The sequence below is a fragment of the Anguilla rostrata genome, chromosome 9 (assembly GCF_018555375.3).
Source record: "Anguilla rostrata isolate EN2019 chromosome 9, ASM1855537v3, whole genome shotgun sequence".
Lineage (NCBI taxonomy): Eukaryota > Metazoa > Chordata > Actinopteri > Anguilliformes > Anguillidae > Anguilla > Anguilla rostrata.
The window spans coordinates 40,575,519-40,593,607 of NC_057941.1; the positions used below are offsets into that span (position 1 = coordinate 40,575,519).

At 39.4% G+C, this 18,089-nt stretch overlaps 1 protein-coding gene across 5 annotated transcripts in view; it reads left to right on the plus strand.

The window, feature by feature from the left end:
• Positions 1–18,089, plus strand: part of LOC135263761 (teneurin-4-like) — a 243,476-nt gene that overhangs the window by 71,551 nt on the left and 153,836 nt on the right. For all 5 annotated transcript variants that reach the window (XM_064352121.1, XM_064352122.1, XM_064352123.1 and 2 more), the window contains exons 2-3: positions 2,659–2,945; positions 8,780–9,049. In XM_064352121.1, the coding sequence (XP_064208191.1) occupies positions 2,723–2,945; positions 8,780–9,049 (493 nt within the window). In that variant the 5' untranslated portion in view covers positions 2,659–2,722. The remainder of the gene's footprint in view (positions 1–2,658; positions 2,946–8,779; positions 9,050–18,089) is intronic.

An 18,089-nucleotide genomic window follows, 5' to 3' on the forward strand; every position in this document is an offset into this window, starting at 1 on the left:
GTAAAATCTCTAGGATACACTTGCAGTCTGCGGCTGTAGCTGGTGCTTATACACAGGTCAAGATATGATTGGGCTAATTAAATAAATGTTGGCAAATTTTCTGACAAAATCCTGAAATTGGCCCTTGTTGTGGACCCGATCTAGAGTGAATCATGATTTTTCCCTCTTTGTCAGACTGTGCAATCACATAACAATTTTGTTCCATAGTTACTCGCAAGCGGTGTGTACAATTGTAGCCATTTTAAAAAGGAGTACCGAGTGGGTCTGTAACTTTCCTTTGTATGACAGGAATTATGAAATATATTTGCGTGTGCACACACAAACATACACACAGAGTCTCACAGAGGGAATATTGCATAGACTATGTGTTGAAATTAAAATAAAAGCTCTGTAGCATTCTAGACCAAGAAAGGCGTTCTTATCGTTCTTATTGCTAGATGAATCTATCTACAGTAAGCAAGATTTCCCGTCTTTCCCAGCCCAAGTCATACAACCCTCAAATGTCTTTGAAGACATTTTTTTTCCAAATACAGCAGCAGGTGGGCAGCAGGTAAATTCTGCATGGATATCAGGAGTTGTCAATTTGTGGAACAGCTTGCTAGCCAGGTCATGTAGTAGAGGAGACCCCTAATCTGTAGGCAAATGAAGATCCTAAGTGGGCTAAAAGGTCTGTTCTCATTATTATGTATGATTTTGCTAGTATATCTTCTGTTACATTTAAAACATGTTTTATTGTTTGCAACAATACAATGAACACAACCAACCCCCTACCCCCCCCCCCCTTCCCTGTAATGTAATGTAACATGAAATGGAAAACTCAAAACGTACCAGTGATTCTTTATAGAATTTTTCTGTGTTTATAGAATCCAGTTCATAGAATGAGCAAAATTACATTCATGTGTATATCAATCAATCAATCAATCAATCAATCAAATTTTACTTGTACAGAGTATTTGACAATTTGTATGTGTAATTTGTAACAATATGGGCGGCACAGTGGTGCAGTGGGTAGCACTGTCAATGGCAAAAACAAACTCCCTGAAAAGCATGTAGGAAGCAACAGACAAAGTAGGGGAGCCCATCAATACTTCAGAATTGATGGGCTGCTAATATGGATGCTAATAGACATGTAGGCTGGTAGTACATGTGAGGAAGAGGAGGTTGTGCCCTGTGCAGTTAACTTCTCCTGTTCAGTAGGAGACGACTCTCAGCTTAAACACGTTGTTCTGTGTAATCAGCAGTCGTCTGTGGAAGGTTTTTCTGTTCTTAGCCTTCAGGAATATCTACTGTCATTCCCCTGGGAACAGCGCTTTGTTGGCGCGAAAGTGCTCCTGAAAAAATTTCAAAATGGGTTACAGATCATTCACTGTTGTACATGGCCGCAGTGTGTCATGAAATTTGAGAACCTGAGTTTAAGATGTAAAAGACACTTCATGCTTTGTTTCATTGACAACCAAATGGTTATCATAAAAAGTTATGCTTTTGTTAGAAAAATGTTAGTAACACCTATGAGGTTTTCATTTTGTTGTAAACATCGGAGTTTATCATTTTTCTTCATATTATTTCTTTCTGGTTTTGTTTCACTTCACAAAAATGCAAGTATCATTGTTTATGTCTGAAATTGTTGTGGGCCTGAAAACAGCCATAATGATAAATGTGAAAGTGGTATATGTTTATTACACTAAACTACACTTCCCATCTCACCTCACATCTCACATCTACTGGCAGCCTATACCAGCTTGCATAAAATTCCAACGCTTGGTGCTAGCCTGTTGGGAAACTACAGAGACAGCTCTATTATATCCTTAAAAGCTCATCAGACACTACACTTACCAAAACTCTCCTTTCTTCTGCCTCTGGGCATCTAGCACCTCCCCCTTGTGTGCCTGCACTTCCAGGTCTTCTGTTTTGACCCCCCAGTGGTGGAATGAATTTCCCACTGCAGTCAGGATAACAGAAACCCTGCCAATATTCCAAAGCAAACTGAAGACATACATCATGGCTACCCTGACCCTTTTAGATATCCTTTCTTTTTCTATTTATTTCTTTGGATTTCCTTTTGATAATTTTTTTATACAAATAGCAGTATCCAAAAGGGTAAAAATAGGTTATTTATCAAGTGGTACTTTCTTTTCCTTCAGTGCAAATTACTGTTTGTTTGGTTAACATTATACTTATTGATTATAAATGCACCCGTGTCTTCTTGGTGATACTGTATTTTTGTATTCCTGAGCATAATACTGGTGCTCTGTACTACTGTACGTCATTCTGGGTATGAGCGTCAGCCAAGTAATTGTAATGTAATGTAATTCTGAATTTTATAATATACAATCAGCATTTTGTTCTAATTAAAATGTGTGCCTGGTTCCCCTTGGACTTTTTAAAGAAATTGAGGCAAAAATACTTTTACAGTATTCTTCATTCGATTTTAATGTATCCAATTCAAAATCGATATATGGACTGAATTATTCTTTCGGACATGGAAGAGTATATTTCAGAAGGAGACTAAGTGAGTGTTCGTTTAGTAAATGAACCAAAAGCCGCTGGAATATTTTTTGAAATGTAACCTGTGTAGTTAAAAAAAAAGGAAAAGAGGGGAAAAAAAATCCCAGAATATCCCTGAAAATTCCTTCTGTTTTTCTTCTTTTTTTTTGCTAGAATTCCTGGGATTGATCCACGCCTGTCTCCAGTGTTTAATGCTGAAGCGACAGAAGGGGCAGCCATGGACATAAAAGAACGCAAACCGTACCGCTCACTGACGGCCAGACAGGACGCGGAGCGCCGCTACACCAGCTCGTCAGCGGACAGCGAGGACGGCCGGCCGCAGCCCAAGTCCTACAGCTCCAGCGAGACGCTCAAGGCCTTCGACCAGGACTCCAGGCTGGCCTACGGCAGCCGCGTCAAAGACCTGGTGCACCAGGAGGCCGACGAGTTCTGCCAGCAAGGTGAGCAAGCAATCGCTCAATAGGCTACTTGTCTCTTTATAGCACCGTTTACAAACAAATTGTCACAGTTGTCCTGGTGAAAACAGTATATTTTAGGTCGTAATTTAAGAACATAAGAACAAGACGTGACATAAACAACATTTTCCCACAATTAACATTTTCCTCATCCCCCTGCTGCCACAGTTTGACAGCCCTGTGGGTTGTCATGACTCATGGTTCTTGAAAACTAAACTCAGCCCATAGACAGATCTATTAAATTTAATTAACATTAATTAACATTAATTTTCTGTTCGTGTGGTTACAATTATTATTGTTATTATTATTTGGAGTTGTAAGAGTATACAGTTTGTTTTATGCATTATGTATTATAATGTTGTTCAAAGTGTGTTATGCATTATGTTTTGTAATTATAAGCAGCTAGTGATAAGGACATGAGGATTTCTGGCTTTCACAGTATGACAGCATTTACCTTCAAATTCAGATTTTAACATATGCTAATTTTGTGTATTGGTGAAAATACTATGTCAACTAAAAACATTTTCAATGTACAGAAATGCCAAGTTACACATACAAAGCACTGTCAATAAGCACAAAGTGCTGTCATTAATTAAAACTTAATCTAGGCCTGCCATTTAAAGTATTGATATCAAAATGAGGCCAAGTTACAACAAACAGTATTGGCTATTTTAGCTCACACAAATTAAACATGGTCTATTCCAAAGCAATGCTACCCAATTCTGTGTGTGTATATGGGGTCAGAAGGTACAGAAGTTAATGTTATTAAGGGCTGAGAGTCTGTGGTCATTGTGGTTATTTCTGTAGGAAACCCTGAAAAACTTGGTGCTGTATAGGTATGGGGCATGCCCCGCCATACCTGCCATTAGAGTTGGGTATCGTTTAGATTTTATCGATTCTGGTTACTATTCCAGTTCTGCTCATCAAATCTGGTTCTTATTGAATCCTGGTTCTGATTCTTGTCATTTATTTTTTGAGTAAAATATAAACCACCAACCAACCACCGAATACCAATTAAACACCAATAAACCACCACAAAAAAACATCTTTACCATATAAGGTAAATTGTCATTTGAGTAAAAAAGTTAAATGGAGACAGTGCATAAAGCATCACACAATGAAGGCCACGCTCACGATGGGGGGAAAACAACCTGTCGTGCTAATACGAGTTAATATTAAAAGTCGGTGGATTATCAAGACTATAAAAATTCCGAAAGTCGTTGCGTGTGGGCTGTACGAAAAACAATGACAAGAACCCAGATAAGTTTTATGTTCTCCAATGTAAAAAGCTGCTTTTAACTGATGTTTTTATGAAAGCTGCTTTTAAATAACTTTAATGTTAGTTAAAAGCAGCTAAGTTATCATAATAAGCTAGCTGTTTCCTGGGTGTGACGTGATATGTGACGTTGCTTGCTATGCAGTTACATGTCACATCACATCCTGAAAAAAACTAAGTAAACAAACATTCAAATTACCATTTATGACACAGCCTCTTAGCCACAGCTAATGAAAGTTATAAGTACTTACTGGGGACAAAATGGCTAATTTACTACAAATATAAATTTAATACAAATATAAATCCCAGAGTTTCCTGGCTTTTCCTGGACCAGTACTGGTCCTAGCTTTTCACATCATGTCTAATGGCCTGAATCCACTTTTTTTCCCTCATTGGTCCTGTCTTCTTGCACAGGAGGGCAAAACTTGGGTTCTTGACTTTTATTTGTACTGCCCACCATGCAACAACATTTTGGCATTTTTATAATCTTGATAATCCCCTGACTGCTAGTATATGGAGAACAATGGATTATTTTCTCCCTTCATGGGGGTGTAGCCTATTACAGGTGTGTTGATTCATAGTACGTATTAGGTAACCAGCGACGTAGACGTGAGCGCAGCAGGTCCTGGCAGTTCATTAAAATTCTTTGTATTTCACTCATCCCAAATGCCAAATACATTTTCAGGATTTGACAAGCACATTCAAAACACACATTTATTAATGAATTCCTGGTTCTTGAAAATTTGGAAAGGGTTCTGAACCAGCTCTCGATACTCAACCCTACCTGCCATCCCAATATTTCTAGTGAAATCACCGTGCCAAGTTTGACTCAAGGAACAACCCCCCACCACCTTCTGCATGGAAGACAGTGTCCCTTCAAGGCTTTTGTGTGGAACATGAGCTGAGGGCACAATCGTGACCTCCTGATCTTGTTAAGCCAGTGGTTTCGGAGGAGATTGGTTGGAAATATAAGGGGGCAGAGGGCAGCTGGGGTCGCAGCGACCATAGATTAGCTCAGTCTTTAAAGGCGAATAGAGTCAGCAGCACTGGCTGCAGTTTTAGCTATTAGTCAGTTGTTGCAGGTCGAGTTGCATGGCGGGGGTAAAATAGTCACCTTCAGAAAATGAAAGAAGGCCATCTTGCCAAAGAAATAGGTTAATCCTGAACATAGGTAATTGGCCAGAAAGCGAACACTTAGGCAGTCTGTTTTTATTTAGTTTGCTTATTTGCCTCAAACAGTTGGTGTAGAATAGAGCAATTTATGCATTTATTGTTCACTAAATTTGACCATCTCAGACTCTCTCATTCTTCGAAAGGCCAGAGTAGGAGTGTGTGGTATGAAAATTGATGTGCTCCCTCAGATTCATCGCATACAAATTTAGTGCTTGGGTTAAATGAAGACGTTATGTTTGATTGGTGATGAAGTGTAGCGCATTCCTATTTAAGGGGGGTAGGGGCAAGGGCAGCAATGGGGTAGCTCTAGGCAGCTGCAGGTGTTACCTCTGAATCAGAAAATCATGTGAGGGTATTGGCTGTGTGTGTGGGGGTGGGGGGAGGGAGTGACACAAAGAAACAAAAAGAATGTATCAAATTAAAACCATGAAAACATTGAGACAAATGCGCTTTTAGTTCAAATGAAAATATTTTTAGTGTATCATTTATTATGTTTGGCAGACTCCCTTGTGGGATGGCTTAGGGAACATTAGACAATGCAAGTGAAGAAAACAAATTTGAAATGAGCGTGAACTCTTGAATTTTCTCATGTGACAGAGAGCAGTAAATTATATTTACAATTTTAACACACATCCAAAGTGTACCAATTTCAGGATGATAGAAACATCTCTGCAGCACGGCTGCATATACAGTGAGCTCCATATTTTTAGGGCTTTTTCAGCTTTGTTGGACAGTGCTGTGTAGAGAGACAGGAAGAACTAGGAGAGAGAGAGGGAGAGACATGCAACAGGGGTCGCATGGGCGGAGCCGAACCGCTGACAGTGCTGTACAGGCTATGCCACAAGACACACTGTACTCCATAATTTTTGATTCGTAATCAAGCAGTTCATATGTGGTTAAAGTGCCAATGTAACCACTTTTGTTAAAGGGTATTTTAATACATTTTAGTTTCACCATTTAGAAATAACAGCAGATTTTTTGGCACCCCCCCCCCCCCCCACCCCATTTCAGGGCACCACAATGATTAGTCAGGTGTGTTAATTGCGTCTTTACTGCAAGTATAAGAGCTTTCAGTATCTAATCTTGATTCTAGGCTTTTGATTACCTTTGGAGTCGGTTATTGGCATTTGAGCATAAGGACCAGAGTTGCCAATGAAAGTCAAGGAAGCCATTATGAAGCTGAGAAATATGAAAAAAATCTTGAGACATGGGTCAAACCTTAGGCTTAACAAAATCAACTGTTTTTTAGCATCATTTAGAAGAAAGACAGCAATGGTGGGCGCAGTACTCACTAAGGGCCTTTGTAGGCCAGGGAAGACCTCTACAGTTGATGGCCAAAGAATTTTCACAGTAATAAATAAAAACTGCCAAACACTTGTCCCATTCTTTCTGCTGCTGCTATCAGCCAGTACATGTAGCAGCCATTCATTCCCTAATGATAATATCCCTGAAACCATGTTTCGCAAATGAGCCCTCCACACTTTGCTCTTGCCATCACTCTGATACAAGTGAATCTTGATCTCATTTGTCAATAAGACCTTTTCCCAGAGCTCTGCAGGCTCTTTTAGTTACTTCTTAACCAACTCTAACCTGGCCATCTTGGCGTACAGAGCCAAATCAAGAAGAAGAAAAAAAATTATAAAACTATGGCAAAAAACATGTCCAAAACATTATGGAGCTCACTGTAAATGTCCATACCCCAGTGTAATCCCTGTGGATGTTTTAAAATATTCAGAACAATTTTATTTCATATGATTGCACTTCGCGGTTCTAACATGTTTTTTGAAAATTGGTTAAGCAATCTGCAGGATTTTCTTTCTGATTTTACCAGTATCTAAAGAGTTCAAAGTATCTAAAATATGTCTTCCCTGGCTTTTAATCCAAAGCATAAAGGATTTTATTTGTTATGTGATATGTATTACTTGCTGTGTTGCAGCACAATGTTTTTATACTGTGAATACTGTCAATATTAGAGTTTGGTACTGAGTTTCTGCACTGGGATGAAACGAAGAGATGCGATCATATCAGACACTGTTATTGTTGTTTCCCATCCTTGCTGTTGCCAGATTGGAAGTTGGAGGGGAGATTTCTGGCAGTTCTGGCCAACGGCTTGCCATGAATTTAGATTTTGGCTTAAATATGGAATGTGGATTTCCCTCCCCTGCTTCATTGAAACACATAGGCATATTGGCACATTGTGGATTTTAAGTGTGCTGGCGAAGAAAGTGAATTGACATGAACTGGCACACTGCATTGATTAGGCCATATGGCATCTAGTCTGTATGAAGATAGCAATTTAAAAAAATAAATATAACCACTCACAAGTGACATTCAGCATACTATTTATGTCTTTGAATGTGTTTGAGAGTTTGGCAGAAGATTTCGCTTACTAAAGATCCAAGCAATCAGGAATACAAAAAGAGCTTATCAGATTTTAGTGAGCCAACCTCCATCTTGCCACATTTGTGAAATACAGTACTGTGCAAAAGTCCTAGGCGCCTGTAAAGAAAATGCTGTATAGCTAAGATGCTTTCAAAAATAATGAAATGAAGGGTTATAAATATCGAAAAAATGATATAAAGAGCAGTAAATAGTTAAAAACTAAATAAAATCAATGTTTGGTGTGACCACCCTTCGCCTTTAAAACTACATCAATTCTCTTAGGTACACTGTCCGGCAGTTTTATAAGAAAATCGGCTGGAAGGTTGTTCCAAGCATTTTGGAGGACTTGTCACAGTTCTTCTGCAGATTTTGGCTGTTTTGCTTGTTTCTGGCTCTCCGGGTAATCCCAGAGACCCTTGATCAAGTTTTTATCTGAAAAGTAGTCTATTACATAAAATATTACTTTATTTAACAAAATACAAAAATGTATCTGTAAAATTTCATTTTTTGGAAAATTTGCTCTTTTCTACTGACACACTAATGCAGAAAACAAAAAAACAAACATCTAAGACCAAATATATACTATATATTATATTTTAAAATCTAGGGTGTCTAAGACTTTCCACAGTACTGTATATACACTATATTACCAAAAGTATCTGTACATCCCTTGGCCTGGGCTGTTTTTCATGGTTTGGGCTGGGCCCCTTAGTTCCAATGAAGACAAATATTTATGCTACAGCATACAATCACATTCTAGACAATTCTGTGTTTCCCCAACAGTTTGGGAAAGGCACCTGTTTCAGCATGACAATGACACCAAGAACACAGCGTGGTGTATAGAAATGGTGTTGTCGAGAAAGTGTAGAAGACCTTGACTGGCCTGCACAGAGCCTTGGCCTCAACCCCATCCAGCACCTGTGGCATCACACAAGTAAATGTGTGTGCGTGTGTGTGTGTGTGTGTGTGTGCGCTTCTGTGTGTGTAGGGGCAGACTTCTCACTTCGGGACCTGGGATTCGGTGATGCCACGCCCTCCCATGGCACAGGTTACCACGGGGATATGGGGCTGCAGCACCGTGGGTACTCCGTCAGCATCGGCTCAGACGCAGACACCGAGACGGACGGCATCATGTCCCCTGAGCACGTGGTGCGACTCTGGGGGCGCAACACCAAATCTGGTCGAAGCTCCTGCCTCTCTAGCCGGGCCAACTCCAATCTGACGCTCACCGACACCGAACACGAGAACACAGAGAATGGTAAGGCAGGAGGGGTCTCTAAATGTGCGCTTACATACAGGGTATTCACATTTCCGCACTTCAGATGAGAAAACTGTTAATCTCACCTTGAAATATAAAGCAGTTGTCATTTGTTTGATAGTTGAATTTTCTCTCCAGAATTTAATTGAATAATTTACTGTGGTATCAGTAGCATGAAGGAAGTAGGCTCATTTTGGTTTCCTTCATTGGTGTAAGGTTGGCTTTATGTACTTAGACTAAGATGTTGAATAGATAGATAAATAGATAGAGAGAGAGAGAGAGAGAGAGAGAGAGAGAGAATCTCACTGTTGATGAAATAAAAGCCCTGTAAATAGGACCCATCTTTGCAGTCTCATTCTTCCTGTTGCCTGATGTTTCTTAATAGCCCCCAAAGGCCCAATGACTCTCTGCTCACATACAAGGTTACGATGTTCCTGAAATCTGACACTATAAAGCGCATCAAGTGTGGATGTTATTAAGCCAGTGACAGTTGGAACAAAGTGCATCTGGGTAAATTTAGTTCATAAATTCTGCTTTGAAATAGTGTCTCAAATCTGTAATTATTTAAACATGAACCTCTGAATGAAATTAGAAGGTGACAGAGTCCAAAGAATCCTTCTGTCCTTCTCAGTCAGGTATAAGTTCAGTGGCATAATGTAGCCCATGCCTCTCTACTATGAAAGGAATAATGCATCCCTGCTCAGCACCCAGTTTGTAAGCTCTTTTGAAGTAGTATTTAAGAGCCGTGTGTAACTTTGCCTCTGCAAATCCGTTCTTTCTCTGGTGTTAAAAATTATGATGACTGATGTATTCAGTTCAAAGCCTTTCTCCCCTTCTCAAACCCATTCCCTCGGCAGGAGTGTTTGGAGTTTTCCAGTTAGAGGGCCACCACTCTTGAGGGTACAAAAGCAGCGTGCCATTGTGTATACTACTGCAGGCACAGATGGAGCTATTTGAGAAGCAACATGTCCTTGATGTCCTTGAGCAATGTCCACGATTGTAAATTTCACACAGTCAAAATTGTGTCTGTGGTTTGCTGCGTAGCTCATTCGACTAAGGCACCACACTGTGATGCATGGATGAGCCCCACGGTCTTGAAATGAATCCAGACCATGCCTCTAGTGACTGTGGCTGGTGCTGGCATAGTAGCAATGCACAGGTTGATGGAAATGGTCGGTCACAAAAAAATGACATCCTGATTAGTTGCAGGTGGCTGGTGGGTGAGTAAGAAAGAAATTTGAAAAATAAATTATTTTAGCTCAAAGAAAATAAGAATGTACATAAAATTAAAACATACTGCATCTCTGAAGCGACATTTGTTGTCTGGGATGCATTGGTCGACAGTGTTTGTGAGTTGCATAGCTACGTGTAATGGAGCTACTAGCTTAACTACATTTCCCAGTAGAGCATGGTAACTGAACTCCTTTAAAAACAATTTGCTTTCTGGTAGATATGAAATTTTTTTAAAACTAAGTAGCGAGGTGAGGTATTGTGGACAAAAATATTGGCATATAGGTCTGTGAAACTCTCTTGAGTTCACATGTGAAACATCTGTCTGGGTTTTCTGGCTATTTGCCGTGAAAGTGAGGTCTAGGACAATCAATACAATCAGTGAAAGCTTTCTGCATGGATTCTTTTTCATCAGCACAGCAGTAGTAAATGGTACTTAGACGAAGTCACTTCAAGGATGAAGAGTACCATAGCAGTACAGTGTGGCTACCAGTAGTCAACAGTATTCCAAATTAGGGTCAGAATTATTCAGCCCCACATTCTGTGAAAACATTATTGAAAAAAAATTGAATTAATTGCATTTATATAGCATTTTTCTCACATTGCTTTACAGTGATGAGGGGGAAACCTCAACTACCACCAATGCGTAGCACAGCAGTCATTGTGCACCAGAACGCTCACCACACATCAACTGAGTTGGAGATGGAGGGAATTTTTTTTAGCCAATTAAATCAGAGAATGATTAGGTGGCAGGTTGAGAGAGCCAGGTTGAGAATTTAGCAAGGACACCAGGGGACCCCCTACTCTTTGCGATGAGTGTCATGGGGACTTTAATGACCACAGTGAGTCAGGATCTCGATTTAACGTCTCATCTGAAAGATGGCTTCTATAACACAGTCACTGCACTGGGGCATTGGGGATTATTTTACCAGAGGGAAGAGCGCCACCCTACTGGCCCACCAACACCACTTCCAGCTTAGTTTTCTAACCACATCCACACTTGCTTAGCTTTAGCCATTCGGTGGTACATGGTGGTATGGCTGCAGGTGTTTTACAGCACCTTCTGTAATCAGGTAAAGTAAAACAAAAACAGACAATATCATTTTGCATATTAACCCTTTTTATGCTACCTACATTTATTTGCATAGGACTTAGAATACCATGAGGAATTATCAGAAGCTTACACAATGACAACTGCTATCAGTTACAAAAAAGAAGAAATTATTATACAAAATTATATAAACATTTGTTTTAAATGTAAATGTACAAGTGCAATAACACTGAAACCCTCTGCAAAGATTTTCAACAACAATTTAAAAAACTTTGATAAATGAATGAATAAAACATTCCCTTTATATAGCACTTTTCACACTCAAAGCGCTATACAATAAGGGGGGAACTCATCTCAACCACCACCAATGTGTTATTTCATCACACAGTAACACAGACCGATAAACACGGCTCGTCAGAAGCATTGCAGTTGTAAAACACTCAATTAAACTGACTCGTTGTCTAATAATTTCAGTATAAAATAATGTTAAATCACACAATGCCCGTTTCCCAAATTGTTTTATGTTAGCGCTTTGATACCGGATATCATTTGCTTACACAGCTAACTCAGATGCAACCTTATTTCAAAAGAAAAGGATACACCTAGAAGATCATTCAGTCATCTGAACACTGAAATAAAACTTGAATACTGCTTTAGATGACCGTATCTGTCAGTACTTCTTCACTAGGTTTCAGCAACAGCCTCCATATACCATAATGCTATTCCAGTTCAATTCAAAGTTCAAAGTTATTTTACCGTAATGGTGCCGTACCTGCATTGATTTCACAATAGTCTGATTACAGTGTGAAATATTATTATTTTATCTTTTAAAAGTCAGATAATTAGCAAAGATGTAGGTAACTGGCATTGAAACTGCCAGTATATAATGTTATATTTTCACATTATTGTTCACAACAGCATTTCAAACTGGATGATCCGTATGATAAAACGCTAGGAGAACTGTGCAATACTAGCCTATTGCGTATTTACCAACATATGCCAGTAGCATCATTGTAAAGCAGCAACTCATGCTTCTTGTTTTTTCTAGTTGTTTGGGCAGTGGAATATTTTTTTTTACTTTTTCCTTATGCCACTTTATGCACTCAGGTCTATTTCAACATATCTAGCTGCTGTGACACAATTTTAATATAGAACTGTCTCTGATGCCATATGTCTTTATCGTCTGTTTGCTAGCTACCATAAGTTAACTATGCTGATGTGGGAAATAGACAAACCACTTCCCTGTTAGCTGGGTGATGTATTTTTGCTTTTATTGGTGGCCAGTCTTTGTTTTCATTTTTTTTCGTTTTCGTTTTTGTTTCTTGCTACTAAAAGAGACTGGCTCTTGTTAGAGACTTGGCATCGAATGGAAGGTTTACGGTTACTGTGTAAATCAACCATTTTAATTGAACAATTATGTGCTGAGTAGTAAGTGCTCTCCAGAGCCTGGGTTGAGGACCATTGTTTTAGCCCATCAGCAGTTTGCTTGTTGATCTGAATGACTCTAAAATGCTGCATTCTTCGAATGCGCTCAGACGTAATTTAGGTTCAATCACCAAGGACCACTATGTGAAAAGGAAGGTTGTGTTTTATACACTTCGTGTTGACAACTGTCTGTACAAAGAAAATTGATATTCTTTTGATATTCTAATTTACACAGAAATATCATTCGCTTAACAAGCTATTGTATTTATTTGGCAGTAGCACAAAGACATACATATTGTGTACTGTAATATATTCATATATTATAATTAATGAAAGTGAATATAAAAGGAATGCAGGAGTTAATTAAGAGGCTTCATATTGCTTGACTTTGCAAGCAGTTTAATCTCTTTAATCTCAAACATTTTTAATGTATTCTAGCCAAAGGCCAGCTTTTCCTCTATGCTTGTGTGGTTTCTTTAACTGGAGGCATTAAACACACATATAATGAATACTGACTCATGCAGATCTAATGTTCCAGAGATTTGAATCCCATTATACCTAATGTTGTTATACAGTGACTGCTGTGGCAGCTACTGCAGTAGTGACCCATCTCAGTGTGATGGTTTACAGTGTACATCCCAAAGCAGTGCTTTTTGTATTTTTGAGGACAAATCATAGTCCATCAATTTCAACAGCAATCAGGACACACACATTTATACTTTATGTTCAGTGAACAACCTTGTGACAACATTTCATTGGATGACACTGCTGTTATCCTTCCAAGTTCTGTATTTAATTAAATCTGTGAGCGTTGACAATGTTTTAATTGTCTGATCTGCAGCAGATAGAGGAGGGCACCGGTGTACTCAAGTGACCACCTTTAATAGCCAAAAATGCTTTCACTGCTCAAAGATTAAGTGAATATATCACAGAACCACTAGTGTGCTTGTGTTGTTTTTATTATTTTGGGTTACTGTTTTTTTCCCCGACCACATGCACAAAATTATGGATTTGTGTATGGCTCTGAGAAACAGTGAAACTTTTTGACAGTGTTTCAGTATTAACTAAACAGTATCTAATTACCTAGAGTGTCAAATAACTTATTTGTGGGAATCCAGCATCTGTATTGGAGAATATTTTTTGGCTCCCCTGACACACAGTCAAGAAAAAGGTTCTGCTCCTGATCTGGGCCTGTGCAGGTGCATGCCATGGCAAGATTTCAGCTTTTTCATTTATTTTTAATATTCCAGAGTCTGTTTCTTTTCCAACAGTCATAACAGTCATAGAGTGTCCGTGTTGAAACTAGTTCACCATCCGGGCTGAGCGAACTCTGCCTTATTTACCACAAACAGATGCCCAAACGTCAGGCAAGCCAGCAGATAGCAGTGCTGAGGATCCTGTGTGCCCTTTTTACCCGGTGGAAATAGTGAGAAAAGATCACCTGGGGTCTGCATGGAGGCACTGCAGCCTTGGCAGCTGTTGCCGTGGTGACCTTTTGACGCCGGAGGCATTGCCATCGGCGATGTCAGTGGGGTGAGGTGACCCTGTGTCATGGCGGTGGGGCAGGGGACTGCAAACTTCTCTCTTCTCTCCCACCCTCTGGTTCCTTTTCAACGGCTTCCGTGTTCCCGTCCTTATGCTCGCGCTCCTACTGGACCGTGATGATATATGATTGGGCTTTCCAAATTGGGAGAAAAAGGGGAAAACATTTTGTTTAAAAACAAATGTGTTTGCCCTTGGCTGTGAGGCAGCCTGTAGCAGAATGAGAATGGAAATGGTTGTTTACAAATGCCTTTCTCATTAACAGCTCCTCATACTTTGTAATTTGGCTCAGTTTAAAGTTATTATTGCTGCTAACAGTCAATCGCTCCCTTTCTCTGAAGAACCTTGGGGGAAGGTTATGTTCACCCTAAGATTAGCTGAGTTCCCTGCATTCTCCTGGGAAACTGATGCTAATGAAAGAATTAGATTATAAAAATGAGAAAAGTCTCCGAAATTTCCGAAACACCTCCATCACTCACAGCAAATCTAAACTGGGGGTTTCTGCAGAACGTTGAGCAGCATGTGCACTGCATGAGAGACCAGTGCTCTGGAGGCCAGTTAAAGTGATTAGCTCGTAACTGGGTGTAGCTGTATGTTGTTGATCTTATCAAGTGTTATTATTCCAGTGTTATTGTTAACGATAGACAAGTGGACAATGTTAGACTTGGATTGTGTCTGTTTATGTTATGGAGGTAGGTCTGAATCTGAATACAATACAGCAGCATTTCACAATGCATGGATAAATGTACAGAGATATTGTAATGATTCACAAAACTCACTGCTCAGTTTGATCCAAATATGCTGGTTTCACAATTTGATGTTTTCAATATGGTGAAAATGAAAAGGAATGTCTGAGAATGTGCCTCAATTTATTGAAACATTTAACATTACAAAAGTATATTTTAGACTTGGTAATGAAATAATTAAATGACTCATTTAAACTGGTTTCTCAGTAGCATATATCACAAAACAAAAGATGTGCCTTAAAATGTTGGACAAGTTGAGCTTTTGTCTGATTGTATAAAGCAGGACCATCTTGCTAAAGTGGATGAAAAGCAATGGTACTGTATAACGTGGCTCAGCATGTTTTTAAGTCCTGTTTTCTTCAGTACTGAGTAGGCTCTTATATTTGTAGCTAAAAACATGCCCATCACTGTGGTCATTTCTTTTGTCGTTTTAATCAGCTAGGAAAGGCTGCCTAAATGCTGCAGGGAGACTATGCTGTGTGTGTTGCTTTGCATTTTTGTCTTGTTCCATCCATGGACAGAGTAGGGTGTTGTCTGCACAGGTGAGTTAACATGTTTGTGGCACTGGCAACAGTGTCTAGTCTTGGTTACTTACTGTAGCCTTTTTTTTTTCATCTCTGAAGATTACATTTGGAGTTAGAAGACAAACAACATTATGAAGACCAGATGACTTAACTATGGCTAAAAAAACAACTTAGCTGAGAGGGCAGATGAATTTATTAAAAAGGATAGCACAGTAACTGGGTATATCAAGTGCAGTAGTTTGGAAAGGCTTGAAAAAGAAGGAAACCAGTGGGCTCTGGAAGAAACGCTGTTCTCATTCCTTTGGAGCTCACTGCTTTGTAAAATGTATGTAACATTATACCTTCTAAAAAGTCCATGTATATGAAATATGTTGCAATATTTTGAATTTACATCGGGGAATGGATATATTAAAACAAACACGGGCATGGTGCTGTTGGACATATTTGTGCAGCAGTGGTTAACAAACTGTCATTGTACCCTTGAGCAAGGTACTTAACTTGAATCTCTTTAGTAAATCTACTGTGGATAATGTGAAAACAAATGCAAGCTGTGTAAGTCATTCTTTCTAAAGGTTGGGTTTTAATCTGCTGAGCAAGTACATAACATTAGGCAGTGGTGCACTATTCACCTGTTAGTGGTCCAATTCATTGTGGATGGGACAGAACATCAGTAGAAAGGAATGCCCAACAGAGATCATTTACTAAAGGTATTTACTGTAGACTGATTTGCAAGTGTGGTTGATGTGCAAATTGGGTTGATGTGCAGGGCTGCTGGGTGTTGCCTGTTAAGTGCCTGTGACTGTGCCAGTGCCTGTTGTGGTCAACAGCCCCACAGGGCGGCACATGATTGGTCTCTCGGGGAGTGTGGTTTTCAGTCAGCTGGCTTGTCCATGACTCATTGCTTGTACGCTTGTGGTGGACTGGGTTCCTGCACTCACCGTGTGGCGACACTGCGCGACTCAGCTGGTGGGCCGCGGAGTGAGAAGTGCTGGCGGCCGGCAAAACACGGTTAGAGCACATCTAGTTTGCCTTTTTAAAAGTGTGGTTGGAAGCTTATCTCCCTGATTTGGTCCATACATTTTCCAGGGTGCTTAAATATGCACTGCCTATTAGTATTCACTAGTACATATTCAGTCATTACACAGGGTGTTTCGGTACTAAGCTGCCAGTTTGTGAAACTACGCAGTGATCTGTGGAGTGGATTTACTGTTTGGCAGGATGAAAGTTATTATTTTGGAATAATAACTCGTTCTCTGCACTCAGAAGGTGAGGGACTACTGCTGGTACCCAAGTATTACCTCAGGTCATGGTGGAAGGGGGTGCATATGCACATGTGTGTGTGATTGTGCAAGTGTATGTGCCTGTGGGTACATTTGCAGGTATGTTTGTGTTTCTGTGTGAGAACACGTGTATATGTTTGTGCACAAATTTTTGTGCATACATGTGTGTGCATGTGCGAGTGTGCAGTGTATGAGTGTGTGTTTGTATGTGAGACTGTGTAAAAGTCCATGTTGCCAAATATTACATGAATTGCATCTATGCTTATGTCAGTATTGATCAATTCTGTGAAGCCCTCTGTCTAATGCTGCATGCGTTATTATGATCTGCGTTCGGATAATCAATGGACTCACCTACTAATTTTTTATACAATGAATACTGACTGACTCGTGTAAATGGCTTCATTTAACTTGAATTTAATTCAGTTTTATTCAGCCAGCTACTTTCCTTAGTTTTTGTTGTTCTCTAGAATGAACAAAGCTAGATACTTAAGTGTCAGGACAGGCAATATTAAGTTAAAGTGTAATACAGTCAGGAACCACAGAATGTTTAATACTTTAAATTTGGGAGAAAAAAATTTAGAAAAATATTACCAATTCTTAAATATTATTTATGTTCAATGTTCCCATGTTTTTAAATCTTTAGTTCTGCTTATACATTAATGCAATTGCTTTTGTTTTTATTCAAATACACTCTATTTTGGTGATAGCTGAGTTTGTATGAATTTGTTCTTTGTGAAGCCATGGAAAATATCGCAAGCTGCTATTTGTGAGTGCAGTCAAGAATAAGCGTTGATGGAATGTGGAATGTGTGTCCATATTCTCTTGTTTGTCTCTCGCTTGTATTTATAGAAAGACGCACCTAATTACAGATTGGAACAGGGACAACTCATCCCCTCTCATTTACTTGAATGTGTCTGAACTGAGTTACATTTCAGCAAACTTGTGACATGCAATAATGAGCAATTACCTTGTTTGAAAAGCCAAGGAGATGCTTTCTTTCATTACCTTCTGATATGCACATATGCGGGGTTTTGAATATCATTGCATTCGAACATCACATGTGCCAAATGAAACAATCAATTTCATTACTGCATCCTGAATCCCAGTTGGCACAAATTTATTGGTTTTTCCTGATTTAATATTCACAGTGAAATAGAATTAGATCCTCAAAGAGTTTGACAGTTTCCTCTACCACTCCCTGTGCCTGGCAGGCTGCCAATAAAGAAAAAAAGGAAAACGTCC